Source organism: Barbus barbus, assembly GCF_936440315.1.
Source record: "Barbus barbus genome assembly, chromosome: 2".
NCBI classification, from domain to species: Eukaryota; Metazoa; Chordata; class Actinopteri; order Cypriniformes; family Cyprinidae; genus Barbus; species Barbus barbus.
Genome location: NC_136730.1, coordinates 4306185 through 4319578, shown reverse-complemented (window position 1 = coordinate 4319578; position 13394 = coordinate 4306185). Strand labels below are relative to the sequence as shown.

The 13394-nt window shown below is 36.2% G+C and overlaps 2 protein-coding genes across 3 annotated transcripts; both read left to right on the top strand.

The window, feature by feature from the left end:
* Window positions 1-3245: 3245 nt before the first annotated feature.
* On the top strand, window positions 3246-5577 carry LOC306888442 (GTPase IMAP family member 7-like). Its single transcript, XM_079446744.1, has 3 exons — window positions 3246-3527; window positions 3718-3758; window positions 3956-5577. Exons 2-3 carry the CDS (start codon window positions 3746-3748, stop codon window positions 4849-4851), a joined length of 909 nt encoding a protein of 302 aa, XP_079302870.1. The 5' UTR covers window positions 3246-3527; window positions 3718-3745; the 3' UTR covers window positions 4852-5577.
* Window positions 5578-8335: 2758 nt separating this feature from the next.
* On the top strand, window positions 8336-10279 carry LOC306844264. Of its 2 annotated transcripts, XM_079376261.1 has the most exons (3): window positions 8336-8425; window positions 8746-8831; window positions 8935-10279. In XM_079376261.1, the coding sequence occupies exon 3, from the start codon at window positions 9141-9143 to the stop codon at window positions 9993-9995; it is 855 nt and encodes a 284-aa protein (XP_079232387.1). In that variant the 5' UTR covers window positions 8336-8425; window positions 8746-8831; window positions 8935-9140; the 3' UTR covers window positions 9996-10279. The 2 variants fall into 2 exon arrangements, with proteins under 2 accessions (XP_079232387.1, XP_079232386.1); XM_079376260.1 differs by having other exon boundaries at window positions 8746-10279.
* Window positions 10280-13394: the final 3115 nt, after the last annotated feature.

Genomic DNA, 13394 nt, shown 5'->3' with positions numbered 1-13394 from the left:
CAAATGGGGTAAGAAAAATAATGTTATGTCAAACCAAAAACAAGAAGATTTTTTCTTACCCCATTGGCAGATTATTTAGCTTGTTTCAATTTTGGCTAGTTTTTGTTTTTTTTCAGAAAACAAAAAATATTTTTACTTGTCTAGAAAATCCTTCTTGATTTAAGAATTTTTAGATATTTTGGCTGGAAACAAGAACAAAATCTAAGCAAGAAAAGCATTTTTTTTTTTTGCAGTGTGAGCAAATTGGAACGTGTGAAAGCAGGTAAAATGTGTTAAAAGTTTTGAGAAACTTTTTTTTTTTGAGAACTGAATGAATGGTTGACCAAATTGGACCAAATGAATCAGTTCCAGTGTTCCTCAAATCTTTCCCTAGAGGGCCAATGCACTGCAGAGTTTAGCTCCAACCCTGATCAAACTCACCTACCTGTGCTTTTCTAATGATCCTGAACACATTGATCAGCAGCTCAGGGGTGTTTGATTAGGGTTACAGCTGAACTCTGCAGGAATGGGGATCTCGTGGGCCAGATTTGAGGATCCCTGAGTTAAGAATATCTAAGTGTCATCAGCTGTGCTATTTTGGGACACCATGAATATGACCTAAAGTGCGCTTTAAAAAAAATTAAAATTTAGGTACCACCTAAATATATTTATAATGTATTGCCCACATTTTTTATAGATTGAATAATTTCAAATGTATTGTATTTGTTAACATTCCCTTTATATGATATACTTAACTACATGTTTATGCGTTTAAATAGTAAAAGTAAACAATTACTATATCAATAGCAGCACTTTTTTCCACATTAAAAATATAGTACTTCAAGTACTTTATGCCAAGTACACTTACTGTAAAATTGTGAATTTTGGTACACTTCTGAACAGTGCATGTATAGCAGCCTATGCACAGGAACCTATAGGTGTCACAGTTACTGTGTTGTTAAACACAAAGAAATCCAGACAGAGGGCATGCTTCTAACACATAACAGACAAGACCCGACAAACTCAAACTGAACAGACAGGAACTTAAATACACAGACCAAACGAGTATAATTAACAAGACACACCTGAACCTGATGAAGAGCTGAAATCAGAAACCATGGCAACTAACTCAAGTTAAACGGTGCAAGCGATGGTGTGACAATAGGATTTAACTTAAGTAATACATTTCTACTGTATTATTCATGAAAATACAAATAGAATTTAGTGGTAATACTGTATATGGACCATTCTACAGAACTGGTCCAAACTGCTGTCCCACAACCAAAAAACACATTTAAAAAGCATTCAAGTCTTGGATGTTTACTAAGATCCTTCTATTATCTGTTGACACTCATAATATTTAAAATATAAGTAAGCTTAATATACAGTAAAATCAACATTTATTGGATACTTCCAATTAGGAGTTGGCTGTTCCGAGCCCTAACCCCAAAATTTCAATTTATGAAAATTATATATAACATTTTTTTTTTTCCATTGTTGTTCTTAAAAGTACATTTTTGATTCTTTTAAAAAGTGAAGTAAAAAAATGCATATTTTCTTTGCAAATTATGAAACTTTATGTAAAAAAAAAAGTGTCCTGCATTTGGTAGAGACTGATTTTAACTACACCCCTACGATTATGATCAGATAATATTTATTTCTCTCTCTCATAGCTACATGGGGAGTATATAGGCCTCATCATTTTGAGGTAAATGCGTTCAAAAGTCTGAAAAATAATAATAATTTTAAGGAATGGGAGTTATTCCATAACATTTGTGACACTGGACCACAAAACCAGTCATAAGGGTTAATTGTTTGAAATTTACATGAAATAAGCAAGCTTTCCATTGATTATGATCGGACAATATATCATCTTCTCTCTATTTGCTTTTGTTAATTAAGCAGATTATTTATCCAAAACATCTTACAAATGTGGCAATAAAAAGTTCCAAATATTCCAAACTGTATCATCTCCAAAAAACAAACAAACAAACAAAAAAAACGGACATTTGGGACTTTCTAAAAGTTCGACTTGTTATTGTTCATTTAGCATCTACGACCTGCTCCTGGAGGGTCACTGACCCTAAATAAACACAATTAATGACTAGGCATCATCTGTATTAAAGAGAAAAGAATCACTTCATCTGATGTTTAAAGTGAATAATAATGTGTTTAATTTTTATAGTGACTTTCCCAGGCTCAAGGACGCTCTACAAGCTACCCAAATACAACAAATACTCATTACAAAGAAACAATTACAGTGGACCGCGGACATTTGTCCAATTCAGTAACAAAATAGTGCAGTTGCATTTAACACCGAAAATGTAGTAAAGACATAGAAATAGAAAACAAAAGGGACAAATACACAATGCAATTTAGTGATAGTGTTGATTAAACAAATATGTTTTAAGCTTTGATTTAAATTCACTGAGAGAGGTGACTGTTCTGAGTGCCATAGGAAGCGAATTCCAAAGTTTGGGTGCCGTGACTGAAAAGGATCTGCCGCCCATTGAAGATACGCGGAACCTAGGCACACAAAGAAGTTCTGAACTAGAAGACCGCAGTGAGAGAGAAGGAATATAAGAAGAGAGTAAGTCAGAAAGATAGGAAGGAGCAAGACCTTTGAGTGCCTTAAAGGTGAGCTGAAGAATTTTGTATTGCACACGAATAGATACAGGCAACCAGTGAAGATTAAATAGAATAGGAGTGATGTGAGCAGATGGAAGTTAACAGTCTGGCAGCAGAAATTTGAATGTACTGCAGACGAAATATGGAGTGAGCTGGTAGACCAGAGAAAAGAGCATTACAATAGTCAAGGCGAGTGGTAATAAACGCATCTTTTCTACTGAATAAAATAGTCTCGACAGCCTACTTACTGGAGAACTGCTGAAAAGCTTTGTTCTCTCCACTAGACTTGTTGGTGAGGTAAAGGGTGAAAGCTGGCAGTGGACCAAAGCACTGTGAGGCAAGGGACGGGGGACTCAAAAGGTTTAGAAACTTAAAAGATTTTTTTGCACTGACAAAATTATTATTATTTTTTTTCATGGATACCACTAAAGAGGAATTCTGAATGGCATACAGTATTCTTCCCTAAATCTTGACTAATGGACATGCCATTTTAGAGATCAACCGTTCATTTTAAGAAATTATTTGTGCACAAGCGGGATCAGAAGTGAAATGTCACATTTGTTTTCATAAATAGGAGTTACTGTAAGTTTCTTGTTGTGGTAGTTCAGCTCATGTGGAAGAGGTGTGTCTTCAGTTGTTTCTTGAAAGCTTTTGTCTGAGCAGACAAGGTGGCGCTTGAAAACTCCACCACGGCGCCAACTGCTTTCGTAGTTTTACAACTTTCAAGACTGAGATTACAGGTTGTGTTTGTTTGTTAGAAAAGCAGTGACACTTGAAGAATGATTCTGAAAGTATCTTACCAATGTAGGCTTATTTAAGAAGAGAAACAAAGGCTTGGTGTGATCATCCATCAACAACCTCACCACTTCCTGCAGTCTTGATCTTTCGGAGAATCAAAGAAAGCACGGTAAAACAGTAAAGTGAGTAGGCCTTTAATTGTCATGTTACATGGTCACTGTAGTTTAAAGTGTTACCAGAAGCGATTAAACATCTGTGGATGCATCAGGTATAATGTAGTGCAGGAGTATCTGATGTTCTTTAAAAACCTCTGATTCTAGTCTGATGTGTAGTTGGATATACATACTAACCTAAATATCATTTAACTTACAGACACATACATCATCAGCAGACAAGGATCATGGGATGTACCTGTAAGTTATGATTGTTGCACAATGTCATACGTGTAGTGCAAAATCTAGATACGTTTACAATAGCAGAGAGTAGAGCTAATGAATGCTTTAGGAACAGGAGAAATAGTCGGAAGATTTCCCAGATAACTCTTGTTTGGAAGCTTAAAAACAAACAAACAAAAAACCTTCACATTACAAAATGTTTCTGTTATCAACAGCCAGTGTTTCACAGCCAGAGAGAAAGATCGTCCTTCTTGGGAAAGCAGGAGATGGTAAAAGCAGCGCAGGGAACACGATTCTTGGAGAAAATGTGTTCACCGCTAAAACTTCAGCTTCAAATGAAAGAGTTGAATATAAAAAAAGAGAGAGGGTAGTTTATGGAAGAAAGATCACAGTTATTGACACACCAGGAGACTTTAACACAGATCGTAATGATGAAGAGACAAAATCTGAGATCATCAAAGCTCTGATTGACTGCGCTCCTGAGGTCGATGCTTTTGTCGTGGTCATAAGGGTCGGAAGATACACAGAACATGAATACGAGAAACTCCTGAAAACAATGAAAGGGGACAATGTCTTGAAACACACAGTGATCTTATTCACTTTTGGAGAACAACTAGAAGGCAAGACCATCAATGAATTTATGAAGGACTGTTCACAGCTACAGGAGCTGGTTGATAAATGTGGAGGCCGCTGTCACGTCATCGACAACAAATACTGGAATAAACGTAAACGGGGGAACAACAGCAACAGAGTTCAGGTGAAAAATCTGCTGGAGACCATTGATGAGATTGTGAAAGAGAACGGCCGCTTCACCAGTGAGCTGCTTCAAGAAGTGGAGGAACACATTCAAGACGAGGCGAAGAATGAAACCGAAAGTGGTTTGCCTCCAGAAGAGCAACGAGAAAACGCAAAGAAAAATGTTTACTGGAAATATCTGGAGAGGTTTGCAGGAGTAGCAACAGGGGCCGTGCTCGGTGCTCTTTTGGGCATTCGTGTTTCAGTAGCCATAGTTAAGAGTGTTTTAAAATCGTATTTAACTCTAAAAACAGCACTTGTAGTAGCGGCAGAAGGAGCAGCAGGTACTTTGAATGTATCTTTATGTTCCAATTAAATATCTATAAAGCAATTAAAATTGTGTTAGATTAGAATGTGTATTATTAAGCTGAATAAAGTATCGTGACTACTATCAGCTCAAAAAAAAAAAAAGTCAGGGAATACGTTCATTATAAAAGCTAAATAAAATTACTTTAATGAATAGGCTACATTTATGCAGAGTAGATTTTAAATAATACTTTGAATAGAAGAGAAGTTCAATCAAGCAGGAGTCACAGTACATCTTTAGAAAGGAATATGTGCTTATATAATATGTGTTTAGAAACATATGTGCACAGCCACACCCCTGCTGCTACTGCTGCTCTTTCAGGTTCAGCTGCTGAAATGTGTCGTTATGTGCTAAATATTGTGTATAGTTTCACTTTCATTATGTCACATGTTTTGCAGGAATCAGATCGTGGGTTCATTTAAATTAGAGAGAGAGAGAGAGAGCATGTGTTTGATTATAGCTGCCGTGTAGAGACTGTGAGCTGTTGCTGAAACACCAGTAAAAACCTAATACCGACAGAGATGGGCACAAACACATCAAAATGTATTTAAAATAAAAATACAAAATGCTGTGTGGGAAAATGTATTTAAATACAGTATTTTGAAAATATACAAAATACATGTGAAATTTGCCATCCAGTGAAGTAACACTAAGGCCTGTTTACACCAAGAATGATAATTATAAAGATAACTATATTAGTGTATTTAATGCTATGGAAGCCTGTTTCTGCCACTGAATAAAAAATAAAAAAGGGATATTGCGACTTTTTATCTGGAGCTGCTGGAGATATACAATGTCAGCGCCAAAGAGGCTTTTTAAGTGTTGTGTTTTGGGATGCACTAACAAACATAGGAGTCTCCCCTCATCTGAGCTGCTTAGGCTACAAGTTTCATTGTCTAAGGAAATGTCCCTGAAAAATTGGTAAAGCCCCCAATATGTGTAGGGATCAATACCAGCGCTTCATGTGCGAACGTCAGCTCCAGACAAAGTAAGTTTCACACATTTGTTTTCTAAATTGCCCTTCTGAAAGAACTTTTTGGCACTCTGTAAGGCGAATGATGCTAAAGCTACCATTGTCTCTGTCTGTTTTCACTGCTGCTGCCTTCATGATCGTGAATAGGAATGTAGTAGTTAAAAGTTGCATCTGAAAGCAATGTGAGTAAATCACTTGAGTTTGTTGAGCTCATAATCACGAGTGGGACTCATAAAGTTTGTGATATCATGCCATGTACCATGAGACCAGCTATGTTGTTATTTTTATCCCGCCGTGCTCCCGTCTGTGCAATTCATAAACGCTTATTTATTATGTGCAGTATAATCAGATGACTGACTTTGAAACGGAGTACGTTTTCTGTAAAGATAACAGGCTTGTACTAATCATCCCTATGGCATCGGGGGAATGTCAGTATTCACCAAATTGGTGACAAAAATCATTTACTAAACAAGGAGAATGTGACGGTTGTTGTAGTTGATGGAAAAAGCATCAATGACGGCGTTGGGTGCCCGCTCACTTTTGCCCAAAATAAAGTTCTGCCTACGCCACTGGAATAGTCCATTAAAAAAAGGTCATGAGGTTCTAGAGCAATGCGTGATAATCCACAATGAAGCAATTTTTTGACAAATATAGTGTAACAGGCCTACATTAATTGGAAATGCCAAAATATTGCCAAACCAAAACAAACAACAACAAAAAAATCCTCTAAATATTGCCAATTTGTTGGGCCTAACATAAGCACTGAACTTCAACACGAGCTTAGACTTCTCCACTACTTCCTTCTACTTCCTTCTAACCACAACTAATCACTGCTATAATGTCAATGATGATAAACATTACAATGGTAAAATGTCATTAATTATTTTTAAAAATGAATGTAACAATGATTTATCATCCATAAAATATTTATCTAAAGATAATCAATCCCTTAACGAGTTATATCAAACCAAGTATCTTTGTATCTCTATAAAGCCTAATCGTATAGAATATTTTATCATCTAAAAATGTATCTAAATGGAAGAAGTTATTTTTCTAGCTGATGTCATTTCTTACATAAGTATGGGGTATAATAATCTTATAAGGAGCGTTGTTTCTCACTGATCACGTGCCTTTCTGAAAGCAACAAAAACTTCTTAACGAAGCTTTTTGAAAGAAAAAACAGTTAAGTAACGTGTGGCGTCCCATACTCTGAATTTGTGCTCTGAATTTAACCCATCCAAGTGCACACACACAGCAGTGAACACACACCTGGAACAGTGGGCAGTCATTTATGCTGTGGTGCCCGGAGAGGAAAGAGCGCTGATTATTCACTCCCCCCACAGACAATTCCTGCCGGACCTGAGACTCGAACCCGCGACCTTTGGGTTATAAGTCTGACTCTCTAACCATTAGGCCATGACGATGCTGATTCAGTGTGTGACGCCATAAACAAGGCAGCAACAGCTAACTGAAAATGCAAAAGTTACAGTTGAGAAAATACAAGAACTGGTTGCACTTGCTTTGAATACAAAAACAAATACATTTTGAAAATAGATATGTAATTCATTTGATCTAAATCAAAGTTCACAGACTCATATTTCACATTAGGGGATAAATGTTAGATTTTTTTTGGCTTTAGGCTTGACAATTGAATTGTGTTGCAGTCACATTAATAATTTCACTTAATATAAATAAGTTCAGTTTAATATAAACTGAGTATTGATTGTCTTATTTACTTACTAAGCATGCACACATGCTTAAGTTGGGTGCTTAACATCAGAGATAATAAGATCATTATGGCGCACCAAAATTGTTATGTATGTTATAGCATAAAGTAGTATAAAGCTGGTAGTATAAATGCTCGAAAAGTCACATGTGTCATGAGTTTTCTTTACTTTGCATCATTTATTACCGTTTAATTTTGTGTGTTTGTGCTGCATAGTAAGCATAGGTAATGAAATGACTCATTTCAAGGTCTTCAGTGTCACAGAATGATATTCAATCATCCTTGCTTTAGTACAACTCTTCTTGAATTTATGCTGATCAGACAAAACGTGACTAGGTAAGAATATTTTAATAAACTGCTATATTTTCTTACTTCACTTCGTCTTCTGCTTCCTGATCCTGCCCTGACAAGATTTTGGCTATTTGTACATCAGAATTAAGAGCCAAAACCGTTTTCCTGACAGAGCGAGGTATCGTAACTGGACACTGTCATGAGCATTTAAATATTATAAGTCATGTTAATCATATAACAGCCCTGATGTCACCATTCGATACCAGAAAATAAGTAGTGTCAGAATAGAAGACAAAATTAATATTTAATGGCCACCATGCTGTAGATTAGTGGACAGGCATTTAGTTTATTATATGATGAGCTGTTTCCACACAAAATCAATGTACATCTCCTCCACGGACTTTATTCAATCACTTTTTTAGTTCATGTTGGTGACTGTGTTTACGGTTTAGAAAATGATTAACGTCATACTGAAAGTTCCTTTCCAATAGGCTTATATAAGAAGAAAGTGAAAGCTACTGTAGATCTTGGTTGGGCCATCCATCAACAACAATTTCTTTTTTTGATTCTTTTGGTGGAACAAAGAAAAGAAGGTAAAACTTTTACTTTGCATTTTACACATTTACAGATTAGGGGATTTACAGTTTTATTAGGGCAGAATATATTGTACAGACCTTTATAGACATTTCCAGATGTATATATTAGATTTTGAAAACCTCTCATACCACTGAAAAAAGCAAGGTTGATCTGTATAAAGACTGATGACATTTATGACTGAATAGCTGCCAAATGTAGCTCTGCTTTATTTTGTGAATAATTGGTAACAAGCATACATAGATTTGAATGTACTCAGACATAATAATAAACTGGTGTTTGGTAAAATGTCATAAATTCTATCCATGAATGTTTATAGAAATAAAGAAGGGTGCAAGACTGAAGATCAACCTTCATATTTACCTTAAAGACACTGACGCCATCAACAGACAAGGATCATGGGTTGTAAGCCATACCATTGTCATAATATCACACTGACAACAAAGTGCCTTTTTCTTTCAATAACTGTTCAAAAAGACTTGTTTCATAGCCTGTGTTTCTATGCCAGAGAGAAGAATCGTGCTTTTAGGAAGGAAAGGACACGGCAAAAGCAGTGCTGGGAACACAATTCTTGGAAAAAGAGTATTCACCCCTAAAGCTTCGGATAATTCAGTAAAAGCTCAAAGTGCAAGAAGAAAGAAGAGGCGATATGGAAGCAAGATCACAGTTATTGAAACACCTGGATTCTTTGACACAGATCATAATGATAAGGAGATGAAATCTGAGATCATCAAAGCTCTGGTTGAATGCGCTCAAGGTGTTGATGCCTTTGTAATTGTTCTGAAGGTCGGAGAGTACACAAGCCAAGAACTGGAGGTGATGGAGCAACGTCTGAACACACTGAAAGAGGACGTGTTTGACCACACGGTGGTCTTATTCACTTTTGGTGAACAACTAGAAGACCAGACCATTGAAGGCTTTCTTAAGGCCAATTCACAGCTACAGGAGCTGGCTGATAAATGTGGAGGTCGCTGTCACGTCATCGACAACAAATACTGGAAAAAACATAAACGGGGGAACAAGAGCAACAGAGTTCAGGTGAAAAATCTGCTGGAGACCATTGACGAGTTGAGGAATAAGAACGGCTGCTTCACCAGTGAGCTGTTACAAAAGACGGATGAACACATTCAAGAGGAGATTAGAAAAATGGATGGAGAAAATTTGCCTCAAGAAGAGAAACGAGAAAAAGCTAAGAAAAATGTTCAAAAGAAAATGCTGGAGCAGGTTATAGGAGTCGCAGCAGGAGTGCTGATTGGTGCTCTTCTGGGCAAATATGGTCCAGTGGCTTTCATTCTGAATTTCTTGCAAACGATCTTGCCTATAAGAGCTTTGCTAAATGTAGCAGCAGCGGTGAAAACAGGAGAAAAGGCAGGAGGAGCATCAACAGAAAGGGGAGAAAAAGCGGCAGCTGAAGCAGCAGGAGCAGGTGCAGGTGTTCTTGGATTTGCAGCAGAAGTGTATAATGCAATGATCGATGCAAGAGCTGTGGCTGAGAACATACAACAATGTGTTGCTAATGTTTTCAATAATAAAACAACAGAAACAGAAGAAAATAAAAAAGAATTGTAACTATATTCTGTGACCTCTTTAGAACAATCAGGTGTGTTAATGGTTAGGCACATTACCAGTTGCAGAGGACAAAAAAATCTGTATCATTTAAACATTAGATTTTTATTCTAAGCTTGTTATTATAATTTTTTTTTGTGATCACAAATAGAACATTTACATACCGTTTCGCTTGGCATTATGTGAGCTGTATTCTCATTTGTCTAAAACAATTGTAAATAGCTTTTGTAATGCATACTTGAATATGTGATCACAGTTTCCTGATATGCATTTAGCATGGGTACAAGACTGGATTTAAGTAGTGCAGATCTTGAACAATGTACATGACAACTGATAATAAAATGTCTTAAAATATAAATGTACAGACTGCAGAGTATCATTTTAAAGTTATGTAATTCATACCTTTTTAACTGTGCTTCTTTGCATTGCATTGGCCACATACACACCACAAAGAAAAGGAGTGAAGCAGGAGTCAGTCCCTCAAGTTACCTGTGTGTGTACAGAAATCAGGAGTCACTTCTAATACCCAGATTATTAAACTCATTGTTAAACAAGTGGAGTTACAGTCATGTAATCAGGGGTGCATTAATGCACAGGCTTTAACGAGCTGAAACCCAGGGGCCTAAACTGGAGAGGGACCTACTGGCTAAAGAGTTTAGATAATTTTCCTATTTAAAGCTCGACTCTTCTGTAGTTACATCGTGCACTAAGACCAGAATGTTATTATAGTTCCTAGCCACATCGGCCTAGAAAATCACAACTTTTCATTTTCCGTCGGTCTTAGTACATGATGTAACTACAGAAGAGTCAAGCTTTAAATAGGAAAATTATCAAAACTCTTTAGTCATTTTTGATGACCAAATGCTAATGGTCTAATCCGATTCAATGATCTATGCTAAGCTAAGCTAAAAGTGCTACCGCCAGACCCGGAGATCTAAAATGGGAGTTGTAAAATGACCCTATTTCCAAAAAAAAGTGGAGTGTTCCTTTAACATAATGCTACCGTAATGCTGTTATCTTACGGCGTCCTGGTCATGTTTATCTGCAGTGTGTACATGGTCAATAAACCTTTTCTGTGTGCGGGTGACATCACATGAACTAGTGATGCTTCTGGACTGGAGTTCAACAGTCTTACTTTATAGTCATATTGACTGTTAGATCATAAATGTTATTAGGAACATGAAGATTTCATATGTGGAATGAGTAGTTATGCGTCCACAAGGCATATAATTAGATGAAATGCATGTATTTGGTGCACATTCCTCAATCTTTGGGTTCTACACTGCAAAAAATGCTATTTTTGTCTCGTTTCCAACCAAGATACCTGCACATTCCTAAATCAAGAAGGATTTTCTAGACAAGTAAAAATTATTCTCTTATTTTCAGAAAAAGAGACAAAATTTAGTGAGCTTTTGCTTGAAACAAGCTAAATAATTTGCCAATGGGGTAAGCAAAATAATTGGAAACAACAAAAAATTGCATTGTATCCAATTTCACCACTACATAAGGCAATGTTTTAGTCAAGTCACCTTTATTTATATAGCGCTTTTAACAATACAGATTGTGTCAAAGCACTTAACAGTATCAGATTGCATATAAATGCATCATTCATTCATTCAAATTGGAGGATAGAGTCTCAGTAATGTATAAAAATAAGATTAAACACTCAATTTTCAGTTAAAGGCATCTCATTATTGAGTTCAGAGATGTCATTGTCTAGCTCAGTTTAGTTTAAATAGTATCTGTGAAATCAAATTGATGATAATCTCTAGAAATTAAGTGTGCCCAACTGAGCGAGCCAGAGGCGACAGCGGCAAGGAACCAAAACTCCCTCTGAGACAGAATGGAGAAAAAAAACCTTGGGAGAAACCAGACTCAGCCGGGGGGCCAGTTCTCCTCTGACCAAATAATCCTTTTAGTGACTGACTGAATTATGAATTGAGAATCAATTCAGAACGTTATGTCAAAGCAGTGGTCACATTCATTAAATTTAGGTGACATTTCATCATGTGCGAGGCATTTGAAAGGAAAATAAAGTAAAACAATTCAGTTGCAAAACAGAAATCGATTCTATGGATATATTGCAAACTTTTGCATGCATGGCTAACAGCAAAAAAAAAAAAAAAAAAATGTACACAGGCTTGTTCAATGCACAAGAAAGAGCATGATTTTGCACTTTTCAGTGTGGCTGGAGTCTTTTAAAAATTGATTACTTTTTAAAACAATTTACACAAGCTAGAGCAAAAGTGAAATGCAGAAAAACTACTACTAATTTAGTAAACTATATAATAAAGTTATAGTAAGTTTGTGATAACACTTGTGGAAAAGGTTGAAAGTTGTGATGTTTTCAGTAGATCAGATGGAGGTCATTCCACTCTTGAACCCACACCCTTGCTGTCATTGTTTTACAACTTTCATGACTGATTACAGGTTGTGTGATTACAGGGTCTTATCTAGCGAAACGATCGGTCATTTAAAAAATAATTGCGTATTACGTGACGTCACGAACGCGCATCACAGAACAGAGCAAGGCGAGCATTTGTGCTTATAAAACTTAAACTTTTTTATTTATTTTTTAAATGACCGATCGTTTCGCTAGATAAGACCCTTATTCATCGTCTGGTATCGTTTAAAGCCCTTTGAAGCTGCACTGAAACTGTCATTTGGACCTTGAACCGTTTGGGTCCCATTGAAGTCCATTATATGGAGAAATGTTTTCATCAAAAACCTTCATTTCTTTTCGACTGAAGAAAGAAAGACATGGACATCTTGGATGACATGGGGGTGAGTAAATTATCAGCAAAAGTTTTTTTAAAAGTGAACTAATCCTTTAAGCAACCCCTGTCCGAGCCTAGATAGATGTTAGTGCTTATGTCATTAGTCCAGGACTAAAGACGCTACACAGATCGATAGACATACAATTTTTGGCAACACTATACTCATATTCTGATGTCAAAGTTGAATTGAACTGAATTATATTGTATTTCCTGCAGTTATTTTATGTATTAATGGTATTTATGCTGAAAACATCAAAAGGATGTGTCAACTGAAGGATTTAAACAGTTCTTAGTGTCTTATTTTGAGCAAAATATTCTTGAAGTGTTTTGTTATTTCTAATTGTTTTACCGTTTACATTTTTCTTAATTAATAACCTGTTCCATTGTGACTTGATCCAGTGTGACCAAAATGCCGTGCTACTCTTCCACTCTAAATATTTCCCTATTGGATAAAAGTCTATACTGGATGTTTAAGTCAAAACTGAATGGAATCTATTCAGGCTAAAAAATGTAACCTTACTGATAAAAAATATATTTTGCCTCCCTACTTTAATAGACAGGCTTAAATATACAAACATTCATGAATGGTTCTAGATATGAAGAAGTGCCCAGAATTGTAAATAAC